The sequence below is a fragment of the Lampris incognitus genome, chromosome 10 (assembly GCF_029633865.1).
Source record: "Lampris incognitus isolate fLamInc1 chromosome 10, fLamInc1.hap2, whole genome shotgun sequence".
NCBI lineage: Eukaryota > Metazoa > Chordata > Actinopteri > Lampriformes > Lampridae > Lampris > Lampris incognitus.
In genome coordinates, this window is record NC_079220.1 from 43,395,923 (window position 1) to 43,418,704 (window position 22,782).

Genomic DNA, 22,782 nt, shown 5'->3' on the forward strand with positions numbered 1-22,782 from the left:
AAAAGTTCAAAAAAGTGCTTACCGATGTTTGCGGCTGCGGTATCACTGTAGAGTGGGTTGTACCAGGTGATGTTTCGTCTTCTGCTACATTTGTTGATTAGCTGACAGACAGTATTTAATGGTGGGTTGGATTTAAAATTAAAATTAAAGCTTAAAATTGTAGTCGCTCTTTTGTAATGCATCTTGGTATGGAGGTGAAGTGTGAGTATATATATATATATATATATATATATATATATGGATATGTAGCACTAGGAACAGCTAAGACACTGTGCAGAGGCCTCAAACCCTGAGGCCTCTGGTGCCTCCTCCAATACATGTGGAGTCGTCACCGCTTCTTTTCACCTGACAGTGAAGAGTTACGCCAGGGAAACGTAGCGCGTGGGAGGATCACGCTACCCCCCCCCCCCGAACAGGCGCCCCCACCGACCAGAGGAAGCGCTAGTGCAGCGACCAGGACACATACAGTGCATTCGGAAAGTATTCACACCCCTTCACTTTCCCCACATTTGGTTATGTTACAGCCTTATTCAAAAATGGATTAAATTCCTTTTTTTTTCTTATCAATCTACATACAATACCCCATAATGACAAAGTGAAAAAGGTTTTTATTATGTAGCTGGCTAATAACACTATGGTGTAAACAATTTCACACACGATGCAGGGACCACAACGCACACACGGCTGTTCATTTCCATGCTTTACTAGGAACTCTTCTTCTGTTGGTTACAACCCAGACAACAGCAATAAAGAATACAGGTGCCACCTAGTGGTCACTGGTAGAATAGCATCATCCATACATAACATCTCCCAACTAAAATATGTTGTACATCAACAATGCAAAAATCACTTCCCAGAACAAAGATTAAGTGACAAAGGCGTAATGTTACTTCCCAAACGTACATTCAAAACACTGTTATTTTCCAGTATACATTCAGAACCCGTATTCGTTTCCCAATATTTTTAAACTCAAAAGTCTTAGTCTCTTTACCACATTATCAATGTGTTTACTCAGCAGAGTAACGTGCAGGTGGTTTAGTATGTCTCACCGGATAGCGCGAGTGTCTAACAGTCTCTGCTATCTTAGTAGGTCCAGCACCAGCTGGTTCACTGGAGTGAGGTGTCTCCGTGGGCTCGATAGCCACTGGAACTGGATTAGTGTTCTCATCAGTGTGAGATGCAGGGGTACCGAGGTGACGTGTAGTACCACCAGCACTACGTTGAGGTGACATAGGGAAACTGGTAGGAAGGTGGACTGCAGAGCTGGCAGCGTCCGCGTGTGCCTGCTCTGTTCGAGTCAACATCTGATCCACATGGCGTTTCCACACTCCCTGTGCTCCCACCTTGACCTCGTATGACACTGGTCCCGTTTGAGTCATTATAACTCCTTGTGTCCACTTTTCCTCCCCCTTCCGGTAATCACGAACAAGGACAGACTCACCGACTGCAAAGTGTCTGGCCTTGGAGTGTTGTTGACGGCGTTGCTGCTGGGAGTCTTGAGAGCGATGAACAACCCCAGCCACACTGGGTTTGAGAAAGTCCAGTCGCGTGCGTAGCATGCGCCTTGTGAACAGCATAGCCGGCGGTTCCTTTGTCGTGGCGTGCGGGGTGTTGCAATACGTCAACAGGAATGTGTCGAGCTGCTCTTGCACTGGTGCGGCGCCCCTGGAGGATTTGAGGGCGTGTTTGAAAGTCTGTACAAAGCGCTCGGCCAGGCCGTTCGTAGCAGGGTGATACGGCGCTGAGCGAATGTGCTTGGCTCCATTGGCTTTCAGGAATGTGGTGAATTCCTCAGAACAGAACTGGGGTCCATTGTCGCTTACGAGAATGTGAGGAAGGCCGCGGCGACTGAAAAGGCCCCTCAGTACTGTGATGGTCTTGCTTGCTGTGGTGCTATCCATGATTTGCACCTCGGGCCATTTAGAATGAGCATCTACTACCACAAGATACATGTGTCCTTCAAATGGACCGGGAAGGTCCACGTGAATCCTTTCCCAAGGACTGGAAGGCCACATCCATGGATGTAGAGGGGCAAGACTCGGTTCTCTCTGAATACGCTGGCATGAGTGGCAGGATTTGGCCTGGAGCTCGATCTGAGAGTCAATACCTGGCCACCAGACATCCGACCGTGCCAAGCTTTTCATCCTCACTACTCCTGGGTGTTCTGTATGTAGCTCGTTGAGCACCCGGGGCCGTAGCTTGGGTGGCACTACCACTCGTGTGCCCCACATGAGGCATCCCTGTTGGATTGTGAGGTCATTTTGACGAGTCAGGAAAGGAGACAGTTCAGTATCTGTGTTTTTCGTGTTTGGAAAATGTCCAGTAGTGACCATCTCTAGTACGCGAGACAGTGTGGGGTCAGATCTAGTGTTGTTTCGGATATCAGTGGTACTGATTGGTAGTGTGTCTAACTGTGACATGTAAAACACATCTACTGTGTCTATCTTGTCATCGTGAGTGTCCGGAAGTGGCAACCTTGACAGTCCATCTGCATTAGTATGTGCTGAAGCCTTACGATACTCTATAATGTAATCATGCGCTGACAAGAGGAGCGCCCAGCGCTGCATGCGGGCTGCGGGCATCAACGGCGTACTCCTCACTGGACTGAGAATGGAGGTCAGCGGGCGAAGGTCTGTGAGTAGAGTGAACTTATTACCACAAAGATACTGGTGAAACTTACGTACGCCAAAGACTATCCCCAGCGCCTCTCGCTCAATCTGGGCGTAGTTCTGCTCTGCTTTGCTGAGTGTTCTTGACGCATAAGCGATAGGTTTCTCTACACCATCAGGCATGACATGAGAGAGTACAGCCCCTACCCCGTAGGGTGAAGCGTCACAGGCTAGACGGAGGGGCAGCTCAGGGTTGTAGTGGGTTAGCACCTTCTAAGATACCATGAGCTCTTTCACTTTTCGGAACGCTGCCTCACAAGCTGTAGTCCACTGCCATTTCTTCCCTTTGTGCAGCAGTGCGTTCAGTGGTTGCAGGATGGTTGCCAGGTCCGGGATGAAACGTCCATAGTAGTTTATCATTCCGAGGGGCGAGCGTAGTTGGCTATCGTTGGTGGGCGCCGGTGCCTCCACAACAGCGCGTTCCTTCTCTGGCGACTTGTGGAGCCCGGCAGCATCGATGATATGACCTAGATACTCTACTGACTCCTGGAAAAACATGCACTTATCCTTTTTGACATGGAGACCATACTCCTCCAGTCTCGTGAGAACGTCGTCCAGGGCTTTCAGGTGGGTCTCACAATGCTCGGAAAGTCCTTTAAGCACAGCAACATACTGAGCCACCGACTCACCGTCCTCCTGATTCCTCTTGTGGAAACGGAATCTCTCTGCTATCACTATCAGTTTGGGGGCGAAATGTCCTTTCAACACCTTTACAATGTCATCATACGTCTTCTCCCCAGGCTTATCTGGAGCAATCAGACTGCGCAATAATCCGTAGGTCTTTGGCCCTATCACACTCAATAGAACTGGCACCTTCTTAGCATCCCTGATCTCATTAGCCAGGATATAATTCTCAAAACGCTCAATATACGTTGCCCATTGTTCACCAGATTCCTCAAATGGTTCCATACTGCCAATAATTCCCGCCATGATGCGTCCTTCTGGTTCCTCTTCCCTTTCTTCTCCGCTGCTACTGCTCATCATCAGCTAGCAAGTTCAGTCAGTTGGCTAGCACCATGCTAGCATTAGCTACAACTGCGTGGATGACTTCGACCAAACAAGTAGAAAACTTCCCTTTTCACGGCTACTTTGGTGCCTAAAAGTTTCTACTCCACATCTCGTCGCCAATTTATATTATGTAGCTGGCTAATAACACTATGGTGTAAACAATTTCACACACGATGCAGGGACCACAACGCACACATGGCTGTTCATTTCCATGCTTTACTAGGAACTCTTCTTCTGTTGGTTACAACCCAGACAACAGCAATATAGAATACAGGTGCCACCTAGTGGTCACTGGTAGAATAGCATCATCCATACATAACAGTTTTGTAGAATTTTTTGCAAATTTATTAAAAATAGAAAACTGAAATATTGTGTGTACATAAGTATTCACACCTTTACTCAGTACTTGGTTGAGGCACCCTTGGCAGCGATTACAGCCTCAAGTCTTCTTGTGTATGAAGCTATTCGTTGTCTTGGCTGTGTGCTTAGGGTCGTTGTCATGTTGAAACGTAAACCTTCGCCCCAGTCTGAGGTCCTGAGCACTCTGGAGCAGGTTTTCATCAAGGATCTCTCTGTACTTTGCTCCAATCATCTTTCCCTCGATCCTGACTAGTCTTCCAGTTCCTGCCACTGAAAACATCCCCACAGCATGATGCTGCCACCACCATGCTTCACTGTAGGGATGGTATTAGCAAGGTGATGAGAGGTGCCTAGTTTCCTCCAGATGTGATGTTTGGCATTCAGGCCAGAGAATTCAATCTTGGTTTCATCAGACCAGAGAAACATGTTTCTCATGGTCTGAGAGTCCTTTAGGTGCTTTCTGGCAAACTCCAAGTGGGCTGTCATGTGCCTTTTAATGAGCAGAAGCTTCCGTCTGGCCACTCTACCATAAAGACCTGATTGGTGGAGTGTTGCAGAGATGGCTGTCCTTCTGGAAGGTTCTCCCATCTCCACAGAGGAATGCTGGAGCTCTGTCAGAGTGACCATCGGGTTCTTGGTCACCTCCCTGACCAAGGCCCTTCTCCCCCGATTGCTCAGTTTGGCTGGGCGGCCAGCTCTAGGAAGAGTCCTGGTGGATCCAAACTTCTTCCGTTTACGAATGATGGAGACCACTGTGCTCTTCAGTACCTTCAAAGCTGTAGAAATTTTTTTTGTACCCTTCCCCAGATCTGTGCCTCAATACAATCCTGTCTTGGAGGTCCACAGACAATTCCTTTGACTTCATGGCTTGGTTTCTGCTCTGACATGCACTGTCAACAGTGGGACCTTATATAGACAGGTGTGTGCCTTTCCAAATCATGTCCAATCAATTGAATTTACTAGAAGTGGACTCCAATCAAGATGTAGAAACATCTCAAGGATGATCAGTGGAAACAGGATGAACCTGAGCTCAATTTTGAGTGTCATAGCAAAGGGTGTGAATACTTATGTACACGCAATATTTCAGTTTTTTATTTTTAATAAATTTGCAAAAATTTCTACAAAACCTTTTTCGCTTTGTCATTATGGGGTATTGTATGTAGCTTGATGGGAAAAAAAAGAATTTAATCCATTTTGGAATAAGGTTGTAACATAACAAAATGTGGGGAAAGTGAAGGGGTGTGAATACTTTCCGGATGCACTGTACCTACATCCGGCTTCCCACCCGCAGACATGGCCAATTGTGCCTGTAGGGGTGCCCAACCAAGCCGGAAGTAACACAGGGATTCGAACCAGCGATCCCGATGTTGGTAGGCAACGGAATAGACTTCCACACCACCCAGATGCCCCTTATATTATATATATAGTATATAATCATGTGATTCAAGTAAATTCTTTATTTTGTGCCTTAATTGTTCAGCACTTTCCCTACCGTTGCATATTTCATTTAACAAAGTTATATAGATAGATAGATAGATAGATAGATAGATAGATAGATAGATAGATAGATAGATAGATAGATAGATAGATAGATAACTAAATAGATAGATAGATACACTGACAGCTAATGATTACTTATTGCATGAAACTGACTTGTACTGTTTCAAAGAACTTACTTGAATCACTGGATTACTTTGCTCCTTATTTGTTGAGCACTTTTCCTATTGTTGAGTGTTTCTTTTAACAAAGTTATATAAACTAATCCTCCATCACTCAGAAATAAAACTGCGAAGAAGCTATTCATTTAACGTATCAAGCTATCTCAAACAGTTTGGCACTACCTAAAAAGTGTTAATAACATCCCTTTCAAGAATGTTACTTCAGCCATCACACTTGCACCTGCACTGATCTCTCAATAAGAAAAGCTAAAAGGGCAGCGGCCATTTCCTTGGTCTTGGCTCCGCAGGCTAATTCATACTGTCTGTAATTATATGAAATGCGTTATTTACACCCTTTCTAGCCATCAGACTTGCAATGAAAAACTGTCTGGAAGCCAGTCAGCAAGATTTAAATGCCAGGAGCACCCATCAGAGGTCAGCAGGCCTAAAGGCATCCACTGGCAAAGCATTATTGTCATATCGTTGGATATGACAAAACCTAGCTGAACAGAAGTGTTCTCACTTCCTACAATACCCTAAGTACAAAGTTTTTCATGTTCTTAAGTGAGACAAATTCACAAGCAGGGTATGTAGAAATAACGTGACTAAAGAGTAAGTCAATCTTACCAGGCAACTTCCATTAGTGATATTGGTACAGCAGCTGCGTAGATGGCCAGGTCTCCATACAGATAGACTATGATGCAGATGTAGAACATGTTGACACCAACTGGAAGGCAAAGAGAAACAGAGCAGGGTGAATTATATATGAATGTGCACTTCTGTCGGTGGGCTATGTTTGTGTATGTGTATAAATGCATAGGTTCACCAACAAACCCATTCTTCATCCACACCGTCTGTCAAAACCCTAGAGTGAAAAATATGTTTGATGGAAGTTGTTTGTCAAACTTAACCGCCTAGGTTTCATCTCTATCAAAGGAAATCTTTTCCAGACTTCAACCTCTACAATCTCGGTCCCCCTTTCAAGACAGCAACAGCACATCTCACAGCTCAACCAAAAGATATTAATTACAGTAATTATAAGAAAAAAACTCATCATATCAGAAATTCTCCCGTGTTAACTCCTACTCTCTGCACCCCCAAGCTCCTGTTTGTCATTCCCACTTCATCTTTGCACACCCCCACTCGCAGGTCCATCTGCCTGGCCATGCCAAGATCAAGAGCTTTCAATTAGACTGATCATCATGTACTGCAGGACATCCATCATGCACTTCATTCTCAGAAGGGGGTTCAACCGTCCGACTGGCCCCCTCAGCCAATTCATTACTGCCAAGGAAATTAGAGCATTGAGTCCATTAAAAAGAGATAAAAAGTGATGGGTTTTTAGCTCTATGAGCAAGATTGATTTTTGTTGTATTAACAAAAAGGCCCTGGGTAGTGAACTCCTACTGCCTATTTATTAAACAGTTAAATTAAAAACTACAACGAGTACAAAACTTAAGACTGTGCAGTTGTCAAAAAAAAAGTTTATTTTATGTTTTATGTTGCTGTGGGAAAACCTTCAGCAGGTATGTTACAAGAGGCAACAAAGAGTTTCAGCTAAAAACCTTAAAAACACAACACATGGGGCATCCGGGTAGCATAGCAGTCTATTTCATTGCCTACCAACACGGGGATCGCCAGTTCGAATCCCTGCGTTATCTCTGGCTTGGTCGGGCGTCCTTACAGACACAATTGGCCGTGTGTGCAGGTGGGAAGCTGGATATGAGTATGTTGTGGTCGCTGCTCTAGCGTCTCCTCTGGTCGGTCGGGGTGCCTGTTCGGGGGGGAGGGGGAACTAAGGGGAATAGCGTGATCCTCCCCCTGGTGAAACTCCTCACTGTCAGGTGCAAAGAAGCTTCTGGCGACACCACATGTATCGGAGGCAGCATGTGGTTGTCTGCAGCCCTCCCCAGATCGGCAGAGGGGGTGGAGCAGCAACTGGGACGGCTCAGAAGAGTGGGGTAATTGCCCAAGCACAATTAGGGAGAAAAAGGGTACAAGTACAATTGGGGAGAAAAAATAAAATAAAAACACAACACAACACATCAAATTTTCTGGAGGAAATTATCACTATCTAGGGGTACAAAATCCCAAGTCTCTTATTCTTAAATAGTGTTTTGAAGCCCTGAAGTGGATTGATTGAGCATGAGTGAGGTGCCACTGGAATGACATTGTGTCCAGATGAACTGATTCACCTTTTTGTGATTTCCTTACCTGGATTATTGAGCATGCATCAAGACACCCTCATTGACTTCGTTTCAAGAAAGCTTGTGAATTGAGCTATAGGCTGAAAATCGTGCTTTCAAAGCAAGGCTTAATCTAAGTTATTTTTTTGCTTATAGTTAAGGTTAAACTATACCATATTCCTACTTTAACAACCCTAAAAATCTAACTTTTTAGGAAACAGCAAATTTAAAAAAAGAAATATACAGAGTCAATGGAAGCTGAACTTCAAGGCCCCTAAGAAGATTAAACCCTATGATCAATTAGAGCATTAACCAGCTGTTAGTGAGCAAGCCAGTTGTTAATTTAAGAATTCATATGCTGTGTCAGCTTTGGTCCAGTTTACTTAGTGTAATTAATACTGTCGAACAAGAATGTGTGTGACATTCTTGTCGGGTTGTTGTGAAGCGTCTAGTGTGTTGGTGCAGTGTTCTGTGCTGTCAAGTCTCACTCTCAACCTTCACCGCTGGCTAGCAGAAATGTGAACAGGAGAGCCGAGCAGTAAGTCTCCCTGCCAGTACATAGCCTCTCCAACAGGAAGCCCTATGTAGTGCCTCCTCGTGACGACATATGGTAACTGGGTACACCTTGGACCCTGGCTGAACTACAAGGGACTCAGAGGAGGTCTGGCCCCTTGACGTATGGTATGCAGGCACACCGGTGTGCGGATATTCCCTGATGCCCATGAACCAGCCCCCAGCTATGGGTTAAATAGTGCCACTGCCTAGTGGATAATTCGGGAGAGGAACAGACTACGGGAGTAAATCCCTACAGAAAATCGAACATCTACACCGCTGTTGTTTTTTGTTTTTCTTGCCCTTTTGTATCCGTTTAAGTGGGAAAGTACTGTTGGCGTCGTGTGCGGCTGCCGCTTCTCCCTCTCGTAGCCCCCCCTTCCCATTCACCCCTGTATGTCTGTTATGTTTATCTGTAGTCTTGTTTCACCCCGTTTATTGTAAAGCAACTTTGAGTGTTCGAAAAGCGCTATATATGATTGATTTACTATTATTATTATCAAGAAATGTTACAAAAACACAAAACCTAGAAACAAAACAGTGATAATCAAATGTCATCAAAACATACTTGTGCATACTGTGGCTTAAATAAAGAACAGTCTTCAAAGAAAAATAGCCTCTTGAGTTTTTTTATGTCCCACTATCAATTACGTACAACACAGTACACCCAAAATCCATCCAATTGCACCTGCAAGCGAAAAGGTTTAATGTAGGTAGTGAGAGAAGTCTCAGTGATCTGGAGTTTGGCATCCAATATTATTATGGCCAGTCCTCATGAACCAACGCTCTTAGAATTAAACGTTATCGGTGCAATTGGCCTTCAAAGTCTGAGGTGATGTCAGTCTGGGCCAGATTAGACAGGAATCAGGGACACTTTTTTTGTCATTTCATTAAAGTACTTGCGTACATGAAATGAAACAAAATATTGTTTCCCCCAGCCCACAGCAGTGCAACACAAAGACAAAAACACCTATCCAAAAACTAGAAGAACACACATATCCAAACTAACACATATATCCAAACTGACACATATAGCCAAGCTTAAAAAAAAACACTGTCCAAGGGAACGAAAGCAAGCCAGGATGACTGTCGGAAATGCCAGTCTGCATGGGCTAGCAGTTAGCTTAGCCTGCCGTGCTGCCACGTCCTGTCAGACCGCCCTCAGTGTTCCCTCTTCGGGCACAGCTCCGGGCAAGGCCGTGGTCCTTGGACCCACCGGATGCAGCAGACCATGCTCCCCCAGCCAATCCAATGCCAGCTCTCCCAACCAGACACCCTCGACACACCTCCCTGCACTCCACACAACGACACCAAAAACACCACAGTCAATGACAGGCGAGGCCGCCACCAGACCTCCCTCGGTGTTATCGGAACTGCTCCAATAGGTCAGCAGCCAGCCCAGCCCGCCCGCCTCCGCATCCTGCCAGACAGCCCCTGGCGTAACCTCCTTGGGTGCAGCTACAGGCAGGACCATGGTCCCTGGGCCCACAGGACGCAGCAAACCAAGGTCTCCCAGCCAATCCAGCGCCAGCTCTCCCAGCCATCAAATGAAGACAAAACTTAGACGCAGATGTGGACAAAGACACTAGTATGTTTGTTCTTCCATTCAACCTTGTGACTTAATTTTCTCTCGTTAAAAAAAGGAGTAAATGTAGGTTAAAGTCAACAGATTATATGGGTTTTATTGCAACTAAACTGTCCTGTTCAGTCAGATCTTTCTTCTCACTTGGTTTTACATTGCTTCAAAAGTGAACCACAGAAGGAGGGAGGCTGAAGCAAAGGTAAAGATGGCACCAAAGGTATTAAAAAGGTTGTAAGAGATATTTTTTACCTCTCTTTCACCATAATAATCTAAAGACATTTTACAAACAAGGGGGCTTGATGTGCACCATCTAAGGCAGTGTTTCTCAACCCAGTCCTCAAGGAACCCCTATCCTGCATATTTTCTTTGCAACCCTGAATAGGTACCTGTTTGTAGTTATTCAACCACTCAGCAATGAATTTTGTCAGATGTTGCACACCTTGCATAATTAAGTGCTGCGAGATGATTGGTCGAGTAAGTACAAGCAGGGCTACCTATGCAGGGTTACAATGAAAATCTGCAGGATAGGGGTTCCTTGAGGACTGGGTTGAGAAACACTGATCTAAGGTGTACATTCACTAGTGTTGGGTCTTTTCACCCACGTTTGACACATCAGCTATCCCAGATTCAAGGACGAAGGAATGGGAGGAGGGCCATCTGTTACCTAGCACCTAGAACTATTGGGTCAAACTACGGGAGTGGTTGTAATGCTCGTTTATCTATACCATCCTAGGGTAAACAAAGTATATTAGTAATGAACTGAACTAACATTTGTCTTACAGCAGTTGGTAATATTCTGCAACTTGCTTGCAACACCTACAACAAAACCATTAAATAAATTAGAATAGAAATTGAAATAGACTAGCAAAACACAGAGTTCAAAAACTTAAAACATAAAGCACTTTGGAAAATTCAGCTCTGGAGGAAACAAACTATGCCCTCTAAAGTATCACAACAGAGCAGTCACTAGAGACACAACAAGTAAGGTTTGGAGCACAATTTAAATCTTCCCCAATTTTATATCTCCTATACGTAGTTGAAAAAAGATTTTCCTCTCTTAATTTTTGCATAATAATATTTGGCACAATGCAGGCCAAGCCTATTAGCAGCAGACAGGGGAAATGGGGCATAGTCCACTGACCCTGTCAGTGAAAGATAGGAGCACGAGGACACCACTTGACCAAGAGGATGCAAGCCTGCCAGGCAGTGTAACTAATACCTCCCCATTACCCATGGGCACAGGCTCAAATGCAGCAAAATGGGTCTTCACCTAGGAGTTCAGCCACTCAAGTAGATGGGCAATGCAGCACTATCCATCAATGCACTGACTGACAGCTACCTCCCTATGGTAAGGTAAGAAGGTAAGGTATGAAAAAATATGAAAAATAAGAGGGGACCTCTTTAAAGAAAAAGAAAAAAAAAGAAAGGGGAAAAAAAGCATTCAAGATCCATTACCATTCTAAATGGATGCGAGCTACGGCCATAAAGATATGTGTCCACAATACAGGCAGGTATTGAAATGTAACTAATTCAGTGAATCTAAACTACAATGTGAATTTGAAATGAAGGTATGGCTTTATTTAACCAAAATTTGGGGAAATTCATATAAAGGATATTGTGGATCCCTCACACTGAAAATTACCTTTATCTTTTAATTTCACCAAATCAAATTCTTCCTCTTTACATCGAACAAATTCTGTTTCCCAACATTCTGAATAACTCAAATTTTAGGCGAAATCACAAATCAATTCTAAAATTTAAAAAAAAAAGGTGAATAATCAGCTTAGAAAGAACAAGAAGTCACAAATTTTGCTCCACCTACCTTATGACAGAGTTTTGTGGAGTATGTGTAATGATGCAATATGGCACCTCCATATAAATATCTCATAATTCTGGTGTACTATAATCATGAAAAAGCCAACAAACAGCTTTGTATCCTAGCAGTATTAAAAGCACTATCAGGGGGCGTCCAGGTAGCGTAGCGATCTATTACGTTGCCTATCAACACAGGAATCTCCGGTTCGAATCCTCATGTTATCTCCAGCTTGGTCAGGCGTCCCTACAGACACAATTGGCTGTTTTTGTGGGTGGGAAGCTAGATGTGGGTATGTGTCCTGGTCGCTGCACTAGCACCTCCTCTGGTTGGTCGGGGTGCCTGTTCGGGGGGGGGGGGGACTGGGGGGGAATAGCGTGATCCTACCACGCGCTACGTTCCCCAGGCGAAACTCCTCATTGTCAGGTGAAAAGAAGCAGCTGGCGACTCCACATATATCGGAGGAAGCATGTGGTAGTCTGCAGCCCTCCCCGGCTCGGCAGAGAGGATGGAGCAGCGACCAGGATGGCTAGGAAAAGTGGGGTTAATTGGCCAGATACAAATGATGAGACAAAGGGAGAAAAAAATAACAATAAAAAAAGTACTATCAAAATTATTTAGACTTCAATGAAATTGCAAACTGCATTTTTCAGACCATCAGCAGTCACTTGGGGTCGAGTACGACCATCCTCCCTCTGGGTCTTCAGGTGGGTGTAGGGGCTGATCCTGGAGCCGCATAAAGGGAGGACGCCTGCATGTGACAGCTTTTTACGTTAAGTGGCTGATGTGCCTGCAGCCACCACACGGTCCTTGGCAGAGGATGGCCAGAGTGCAATGGCATGGAGAACCAAGACGATTGGGGACCACCCTGTGTTGCAGCCTTCATCCACCTTCACTGCCGTTGTGACCTGGAGACATCTTCCATCAGTTCCACCGTTGAGTTCTTTGTTGGATCGCGCTTTGTCTGGAACCTCCCCTTTAACCTATCTGCCTTGGGTGACCCTACCACGAGCCAAGCTCCGGACGGCATAGCTCTTGGGATCACTGGTACACGCAAGCTTTTCCACCATGGCAAGGTGGCAACCCAGGAGAAGCCAACATCTTTTGGTTTCTCATTAAAGCTGAAAATAAAATAAAGATCAGCAGCTACAATTGGCTCTTAAAGGCTTCCAGCAAACATGTCATCGTCTATCCATACTTTGAAAACAGATTTTTTTTAACCATTTGTCCAATGAAAAGCATCATCACAGTTTCAAACAATATCAAATGTTTTGTTCCACTGTTCCAAGAATGATACGCCTCGTCTCCAAAATTTATTCATACTAAAGTATGGTTTACTATAATAAAAAGGGGCTTTCCAAAAAGTTTCACTTTTGAAACATAAAATCAAGCATTCAATGAGTGAGCTCCCCATTTGGTACTGAAACTTGTGGTATCGATCTGGAACGGTAATCACCGTTAAACTGTAATAGCACGCTCGTCTGAAATTAAAGTGCATCTTTCATAAAAACTAAGCTGACACAGAAAACTATCCCACTGGTGGCTTTTTGAACTGTATGGGGGGGGGGGGCAGCTGACACAAACAAGTCCATTTATCTTCTTTGCAGCACCAGATCTCCCCATTTTCTTTTTCACCAGCGCTCTTAAAGTGAAGTATGACATTTAAGTCAAAGTCATTACAAAGTATTAAAAATGAATGTGCCCATACTTGGCACTCATTAAAAAGCAGGGGCCCGGTATACTGCGGACTGAATTAGTATTCCTAACCATGGCCCATTTGTATGTAAAATGTAGGGCAGCTCAAACTCAAAAAAAAAATGCGGCCACTTTAACCAACATATAACATCGCACAGGTTAGCAAGGCTGACACAAGAAGCTGAACCGAAGATGGGCCGCTCTTGTTCTTCCTGACTTTAGCCAGTCATTTCCTAATCAACTTTCAAATCATCACTGTGAAGGTTATAGCGACACTTTTCCACTGGGGTGCAGATAAAGCAGCCCCCCATCAACATTCATGTCAGTTGCAATAGGCTGGGCTAATGCGATACCCATGGCCTTATTACAAGCTTGCTCTACTGCGGTTACAACTGCTACGTAGATATCACTCCAGGAAGAAGTAAAATGCCCTCTAATACAGCTTTTAATACTACATTAGAAAGATTTTTTGTATTACCTTAAAATAAGCGTAGGAGCGAGGGAACCATATGGAGAGGCACAGAGTGAAACTAAACCACACAACCTTGATAATCTTGTACGCAAAGAAAATAATCCTTGTCCTCAATGTCTGAGAAACATAATACTAGTTAAAACACAGTTAATGCAGCTAAATCTAACCCTCATTTTATTGTTGAATGGCAGTATCTAAGCATCTAGTAAACAATACCTTTCCTGATTGGTTAGATAGATCGATAGATAGTTTATTAGCCACACAACCAGGGCTGATGGAATTAGTTTTTGGTACAATATGTAAAAACTCTGCAGCACAATACATACATGGACAACAGCAGACATGCCACATATCACAAAACAATACAGTGATACAGAACACATTACACACAACCGCATACAATAGGTGAATGGTATGTACTATGCATACGCATACATATGCCAGTAGTGTGTGTGTGTGGGGGGGTGCATTGACCAAAATGGGCAGAGGTCACCAGGGGTCAAGGATGCAGCATGCATCCCATTAGTGACCTCACTTGGCATCAAGTCTGCTTCCCCAGGTTTTTATTGATCAAGCTTAAGTAGCTCATCATTTTTAACTACACCTTAATCAAAGATAGACCCCTCTTAAAGACCCAAAGAAAAATATGAAAGGGCACAGAGACTAAGATCACTCAAATTAACAGCATTAATTGATCTCCTCACATGCGGACTTTGAGTTGGACCAATCAAAATGTATGATAATATAAAAGCTCCAATAGCGCAAAAAGGTATTTGATTAAAAAAAAAAACACTTCCATTAGTGGTTTTGGTTTAGGTTTTGGAGGTGATGTTGATCCTGACCAAAGGGTTGCTTCTCCAGTCATGCACTGGAATCTGCGACCATTTGATACATTTCATTAAAGTCAAGGGCAGCTCTTCCAAAGCACAGGAAGAGGTAGAGCGAGACAGAAGATCCATCTCTTCACCTTCAATCGATACTTATTCATGCCTCACCTGCACATGGTCTGTTTCACGGTGGGAAAGGTCACCAAAGACTATTTTAGTACTCTGTGGCGGACACTAGGGGCTATGCCTCTCACCCAGCAGGACTGTGAGCTGGGGGCAGGGTTTACGTTCCCGGGCTCGCCGGGGCAGGGTTGTTCCTGCTTTAGTTGGTTTTTGGAGTTGAGGAATAAACATCAAACTCGCCTTGGTCTCCTGTGTTTTTCCTCATCCTGCCACATTGGTGACCCCGAATTGAACATGTTTGGAGCAGAAGAGGAGTGTGAATCCACTTCGGCCACGCCGCCCCAACTCTCACAGCCGGCCGCTCTCGCCGCGGCTGTGAAGCTCCCAGAGTTCTGGAAGAGCGACCCGGCCTCGTGGTTCCAGCATGTCGAGGCGCTGTTCCACCTGCGTGGAATCTCCGCGGACGACTCCAGATACTATTTGGTCGTCGCTGCGCTGGACCAGCAGTCCACACGCCGGGCCATGCAGCTGTTGCGCGCCCCTCCGCAACACGATAAATACGTCGCCCTCAAACATCTTCTGCTCCGGAGGTACAGCCTATCTGCCGCAGAGAGGGCAGATAGAATCCTTTCCCTATCCGGTTTGGGCGACGGGACGGCTGTGGATCTCATGGACAATATGCTGTCGCTGCTAGGCTCAGACGAAGGTGGGTTCCTTTTCCCGCACGTTTTCTTGCGCCAGCTCCCGTCTCCTGTGCGCGCGGCTTTGGCTAACTCCCCGTGTCTAGCCGCTGGTGACTGCCGAGGTTTGGCTGAGGAGGCCGATCGGGTCCTGCTGGCTACCAGACGGTTCTCTGTGCAGTGTGGCATCGGAGCCTCTGCAGCCGACGTCGGAGGACGCGGACCCGGCAGTGGTGGCTGGAGTGACTGCCCGGAGACGGCGCGGGAGAGGCCTCTGTTTCTTCCACCAGCGGTTCGGCGGCAAGGCGAGGCGCTGCGTCCCTCCGTGCACGTTTGAGACGGCGGGAAACTCCAGGGCCAGCGCTCAGTAGCAGCTGAGGGCGCTGGCGGACGTAGTGAGCTGCTCTTCATTAAGGACACGATGTCAGGAAGACGGTTTCTGGTGGACTCAGGCTCGCAAAAGAGCCTACTCCCTCCTGCTAAGACAGACAGGTCGGCCGAAGGCGGCGGCCCACAGTTAAGTGCAGCTAACGGTTCGTCCATTGCGACGTTTGGCACAAGGGTGGTGACTGTTTGCTTCCACGGGCGCCATTTTGAGTGGGACTTTGTAGTGGCCGCCATTACTGTTCCTATTATCGGCGCGGATTTTCTGTGTGCTAATGGTCTGCTGGTTGATGTTGCAAACCGCCGTTTAATTGATGCTGTGTCTTTCGCCACTGTTCCGTGCGAGACAGGGGGAGCCGGGCCGTTAACACACGCTAACTTTTTAGCATTAGGGGATGTTTTTCAGCGTTTGCTGGCGGATTTTCCATCGGTGACTACGCCTGCCTTTTCCACCGTGGTTACTAAACACGGGGTAGAACATTTCCTTCCCACTCTGGGACCTCCCTTTTTTGCGCGCGCGCGGCGCCTCAACACGGTAAAATTGGCTACAGCCAAGGAGGAGTTCGCCATCATGGAGCGTCTGGGTATAGTGAGGCGTTCCAACAGCCCGTGGGCCTCGCCGCTTCACATGGTGCCCAAGGCGGATGGGTCGTGGCGGCCTTGCGGCGATTTTCGCCGCCTGAACAATGTCACCGCCAATGACCGCTATCCCATCCCACACATACAGGACTTTTCCATACGCCTGGCAGGTACCACTATTTTCTCTAAGGTGGACCTGGTGCGTGGCTATCCTCAGGTTCCTGTGCGCGCAGAGGACGTGCCCAAGACCGCAGTGATCACCCCGTTGGGGCTTTTTGAGTTCATGCGCATGCCTTTTGGCTTGAAGGGGGCAGCGCAAACCTTTCAGAGGCTGATGGACTCGGTGTTGCGTGACCTTGATTTCGTGTTCGTTTATCTCGACGACATATTAGTGGCCAGTCCGTCAGCTGACGAGCACCTGGCGCACCTGAAACAGGTTTTCCGTCGTCTGGACAAACACGGCCTGATAGTCAACCCGGCCAAGTGTCAGTTTGGACTGCCGGTGATTGACTTCTTGGGTCACCGCATTTCGCCGCAAGGCGCGGTCCCGTTGCCTTCTAAGGTGCAAGCGGTGGCAGAATTTCCCCGCCCGGTCTCTGTTAAGGCATTGCAGGAATTCTTGGGAATGGTGAATTTCTACAACCGTTTCCTCCCTCGCGCTGCCCACCTCCTTCAGCCACTTTACGAAGCCCTGCGGCTTAAGAAGGCTAACGACCCTGTCGACTGGACTCCCGAACAGGTCCAGGCCTTTGACGGAGCTAAGTGCGCCCTGGCTAACGCTGCCCTCCTCGCCCATCCCACACCCACGGCGTCCATAGCTTTAACAACCGATGCGTCTGACATAGCCGTGGGGGCTGTGGTTGAACAGCGTGTGGCGAATGCGTGGCCGCCACTCGCATTTTTTAGCCGCAAACTGCGAGATAGCGAGCGCAAGTACAGCGTTTTTGACCGGGAGTTGCTGGCACTGCACCTTGCAACCCGGCATTTCCGCTTCCTGCTGGAGGGTCGCCCATTCACGGCTTATGTGGATCATAAGCCGCTGACTTTTGCCATATCCAAGGTGGCTGAGCCGTGGTCTGCTCGTCAACAGCGCCACCTAGCGGCGATCTCCGAGTTCACAACGGACATTCAGCATGTGGCCGGGAAGTCCAACCCTGTTGCTGATTGTCTGTCGCGTGTGCTTGTGTGTCCTGTGCACCTCGGTGTGGATTTCTCCGCTATGGCTGCCGACCAGCCCAGTGACCCGGACGTCCTTGCCCTTAGGTCAACGCGTACCGGTCTCAAGCTAGAGGACGCTGTGATGCAGGAAGGCAGTCCTGCCCTCCTCTGCGATGTCTCCACCGGCCGTCCCCGCCCCGTTGTTCCAGTGGCCTGGCGCTGTCGAGTTTTCGATTCGATTCACTCCCTCTCGCACCCTGGAGTTCGGGCATCGGTGAAGTTGGTCGGTTCCAAGTTCGTTTGGCCTGGCCTCCGCAAGGACGTCAAGGGGTGGGCAGCTGCATGTGTAGCATGCCAGCGCGCTAAGGTCCACCAGCACACTAAATCGCCCCTCGAGCCGTTTCCGATCCCGGCCAGACGTTTCGATCACGTGCATGTGGACCTGGTGGGCCCTCTACCTTCTTCACAGGGTTTTACGCACCTGCTCACAATGGTAGATCGGACCACCAGGTGGCCAGAGGCTGTCCCTCTATCCTCCACAACATCCTCGGATGTTGCATGCGCTTTTCTTTCCTCCTGGGTCGCCCGTTTCGGCACTCCGTCAGATATCACCTCAGACAGGGGCCCCCAGTTCGTGTCAGAGCTCTGGTCGGCACTTGCGCGATCCTTGAGTGTGCAGGTACACCGCACTACCGCGTATCACCCTCAGGCTAACGGGTTGTGTGAACATTTTCACCGGTCGCTCAAGGCAGCGCTGCGCGCTGCACTATCGGATGGTAACTGGGTGGATCGTTTACCTTGGGTTATGCTCGGGTTGCGTTCGGCTCCTAAGGGGGACCTCGACGCGTCACCCGCTGAGCTGGTGCTCGGTCAGCCACTCCGCGTCCCTGGGGAATTTTTGCCTGGGAGTTCCGCTCCTCGACCCCATCCGGCCGTTTATCCTTTTTTGTCCGACAGCACTCGGGTTCCAGGCCCCGTTCACCACTGTTTTCCACAGTCGTTCGTGCCTGCGGAGCTCATGTCGGCTCGTTTTGTTTTTGTACGGCATGATGCTCACCGCTCACCCCTCCAACCCCCATACGATGGCCCATTTCGGGTTCTTGAGACGGGTCCTAAGGGTTTTGTGCTAGATATGGGTGGGCGTAGGGAGCGTGTCACGCTTGATAGGCTTAAACCGGCGCACAGGGTGGCAGGCGAAGTTGTGTTTCCGGCTCAGGTTCCCCGTCGGGGTCGTCCTCCTTCCAGGACCCCGGCAGTGTCTTCACGGGTTCAGCGTTCTGCTTCTCAGCCGGCTTTGGACTGTGTTTCACCTACTGTTTCGGCTGAGGGACGGCGCAGCCGTTATGGCAGGCTGCTTAAGCCTCCAGTGAGACACTAAGTTTCTTTCCAGGAGTCCCTTCTGGGTGTTCGGGGGGGGGGGCTGTGTGGCGGACACTAGGGGCTATGCCTCTCACCCAGCAGGACTGTGAGCTGGGGGCGGGGTTTACGTTCCCGGGCTCGCAGGGGCAGGGTTGTTCCTGCTTTAGTTGGTTTTTGGAGTTGAGGAATAAACATCAAACTCGCCTTGGTCTCCTGTGTTTTTCCTCATCCTGCCACAACTCTACCTTTTAATGGAACAATCAAGGTGAATGTCAGGGGCAAGAACCGCAGGTCACAATGTCAGGATATAACAAGTGGCAAGAAAGGAAAACATGCACAGCTCTCAACAGAGTGCATACACCTGTTTTTTAGGGGGAACATATATGAGTAACTTTACGTATGATGCGAACATGGGCAACATATGCAGATAGACTAGTGTGTGTGTGTGTGTGTGCGTGCGCGCGCCAAGTGCTCCACCTAGTGTTCAGAGATGCAGGTTACACAGAAAAGAGCAAGATTGGCAAAGATGATACTGTATGAGCAGGGCAGAGCTTTTGACCCTTTGTTGTGCACCTCTGAAATGACAACATTGATTCTGCAGTGGTGACAGCACAGGTGTGGATGTTTTAATCCCTTCTCCAAATTAATACTAGTACAAAAGAAGGTTGTTTTTCTGAGGAGGGGAAAGAGGGGTTTGCGTAGCGTACGGAATGTGGTATGCACATGCACATGTCATTAATAATGTGCCTGACGTGGCTGAGTAACATCAAGCTGCAAGGTTGTTCTGATTCAGGTTCAAGGTGAACATGATTGTACTTTCAATTTGCCTTTGCAAGGTAGCAGTGCTTTCATTAGCTCCCCTATCACTCAGACTGAGGCTTTAACATCTTTGCCAGGACTGCAGGCTGCACACACACACACGCACACACCCAAACATGGGAGATTAAACAGCAGCCTTGATGGGGTCTCCAACAGGCAATTATAACCAAAGGCAATTTATCTGTTTATAATTATATCCAATTAAACAGCCAGGAGCCTCACTTAGTGAAAGTGAGAATCAGACATTAAAATAATTTGAGGAATTCATCCCCAAATTATTCTAAACAACCTTCAATATTCCACCATAAATGGCACAAATGGGTAATGACAGCGGGGTCCGCAGATAATTCAATAACGCAGTCAGAGCAAGTAGCTAGGTGCCATAAGAAAATTACCTTTGTTGAAGAACATGGACGCCATCTGACCCATCTCAACCCTCTCCACAATGTCAAAGTGATCAACATGCCCTCCAGATCGTTCTGGGAAAATAGTAAAAAAAAAAAAAAAAAAAACAACAAAAAAAAACAGTCCATTCAGAAAAACATGTACAAAATCTAAAGTGGTTACTATTTAAATTCAAAGCAGTACAGATTACATTCCATTAATTCTATGTGTGTGTGGACAACAGATGATTTTTTTTTCTCCCTCCACTTGTACAGAAGGTTCAAAAGTTCAAACAAATGTAACAGAAATAGTACTGTGTGATGATGTGGCAGTTCCAAATGTTGATCCTTTGACACCGCTGTGAGTACATCTGCACCAACACAATATGGCACTGGTGACCGCAGAGCAGCTGCAGGGAGCAAAATACTCACGGACGGACAGGATGGGTCTCGTCTCTGGCTCTGACCGACCCTTGACAATGACATCATCATCTGAATACTCTGAGGTGGAGTCGTTGTCATCAACCTGCAGGCGTTGGGGGGTGGGGTAGGTTAGGTGAATTGACAACTACCAGAATGGAAAAGGGTGCCACAGCTTCACACCATTATTCAGTGATTAGCTCCTTACTTGCAAACATGTAATGACTCGCACCTGAGTAACATCAAAATAAATATCAGAAAGGGGTAGATGTAAAGAAATAGTCTAGAACCGCTGATAAGCGTCCAGAGAATAAAGGACTTTCCTGTTCACACACAACAGATGTGAGCACCTTTCAGATGCCCCTTCAGATCCCCCTTTATTTTTGTAGTTTGCTCATTTAGCCTAAATGATTACTGGCACGTAGGTGTTAACAGGGCAGCAGAGTAACAAACAGAGATGGCAGACCAAGCTGATAGAAGACATTTACTAACAGATGCTACAACACTGATAGCTAAAAGCCAGGTTCAAAAAATCAATTTGGTGGTGGGGAAGGTGCTGACATAACTACACTTGTATCTAGGGATGGGTATCGTTAAGATTTTAACGGCACTACTACTGTTACAGATACTGCTTAACGATCGGGTACTTTAACAGTACCCTTATTGGTTCTTTTTGTTATTTTTTAAGAGGAAAAAAAATTAAACCTATTAAGAACAGAAGTAATATTGCTTTATTTTCTCATATCTTGACAGAGCATTACTTTTAATCATTAACCCATGTTTGTATAATTTAGTTAACTCCATGTGGGCTCTAGGCTGGTAGCATACACAACATACCTAAGGTGGATGGGGCAACGAGAGATGAACTGCAAGCTAGGAAGTCAAAAACTGCATTTCTCCGCCTGTATTTGATGCACTTTCGTTAGATGTTTCAAAAGATTGCTTGTGTTTCCACCCTTACATTCAAAATACTTGTTACACTTGTGGCAACGAGCATTGTCAGCATCGACTCTAGTGAAGTATAACCAGACTTTTGGCCGTCTAGTTCTCTCCGCTATTGTCACCAAGAGCAGGCTCTGTGAGTCTGTGTGTTTGTGTGTGTGTGTGTGTGTGTGTGTGTGTGTGCGCGCGCGCGTGTGAAAGCGCGTCTGAAAGAGAAGCAGATAGAGCTCGCACGTCCGACAGGCTCCGAGAGAGAGATCTCCCTTCTGGATTGGGAATAGCAAAAATGCATCATAGAGAAATTTCTTAATCTTATTGCAAATTAGAAATGGAGTTCAAGAAAGAAAGACACTTCTTTTTTGTCATTGTACAGGTTACAATGAAATGTGTTCTCTGCATTTAACCCATCCTAGCTGTGTAGCTAGGAACAGTGGGCAGCTGCAACACCCGGAGACTAACTCCAGTTCTTCTTTCCACTGCCTTGGTCAGAGGATAGGATATTGGGGTATTAACCCTAACATGCATGTCTTTTTGATGGTAGGAGGAAACTGGAGCACCTGGAGGAAACCCACGCAGACACAGGAAGAACATGCAAACTCCACATAGAAAGGACCCGGGACGGCCTGCGGTTCGAACCCAGGACCTCCTTGCTGTCAGGCAGCAATGCTAACCACTGGGCCACTGTGCTGCCCTTCTGAGGCAAGATACTACTGAGTTGGTGAGAGAAAAGGTGCAAAATAACATTTATGTAGCCTAAATAAATAGGATTTTTTTTCTTAATTTCTCCAGTACCGATAGCAGAACCGTTAACGTCGGACCTTGTCAATACTACAGTCTTTAATCATTTAGCATCGGTGCCCGTTTAATACCGGGTTTCGGTACCCATCCCTACTGTCACCCGTTTCCTTTTAAATGGATCTGTGGGATTCAGACTCGTCAAACTCTGATACCAATTAGGCAAATTATCATAGGTGTTGATAAAATCAACAAAATCTGACACCTTTAGATTGTATCAAATTAATAGTTACCAACAGTCATTAACAAGTGACATAAGAGCTGAATTGGATGGCTGAAGAAGTGGATGTCAGGACTCATGGGGACAAGTGGCACAGT

General features: G+C 46.7%; 1 protein-coding gene across 1 annotated transcript in view; it reads right to left on the reverse strand.

Moving 5' to 3' along the window:
- tmem104 (transmembrane protein 104) overlaps positions 1–22,782 on the reverse strand; it is a 181,560-nt gene that overhangs the window by 124,079 nt on the left and 34,699 nt on the right. Inside the window, exons 5-7 of the mRNA XM_056288305.1 lie at positions 20,740–20,833; positions 20,320–20,403; positions 6,323–6,422 (exon numbers count right to left, since the gene is read on the reverse strand). Coding sequence (XP_056144280.1) covers positions 6,323–6,422; positions 20,320–20,403; positions 20,740–20,833 — 278 coding nt within the window. The remainder of the gene's footprint in view (positions 1–6,322; positions 6,423–20,319; positions 20,404–20,739; positions 20,834–22,782) is intronic.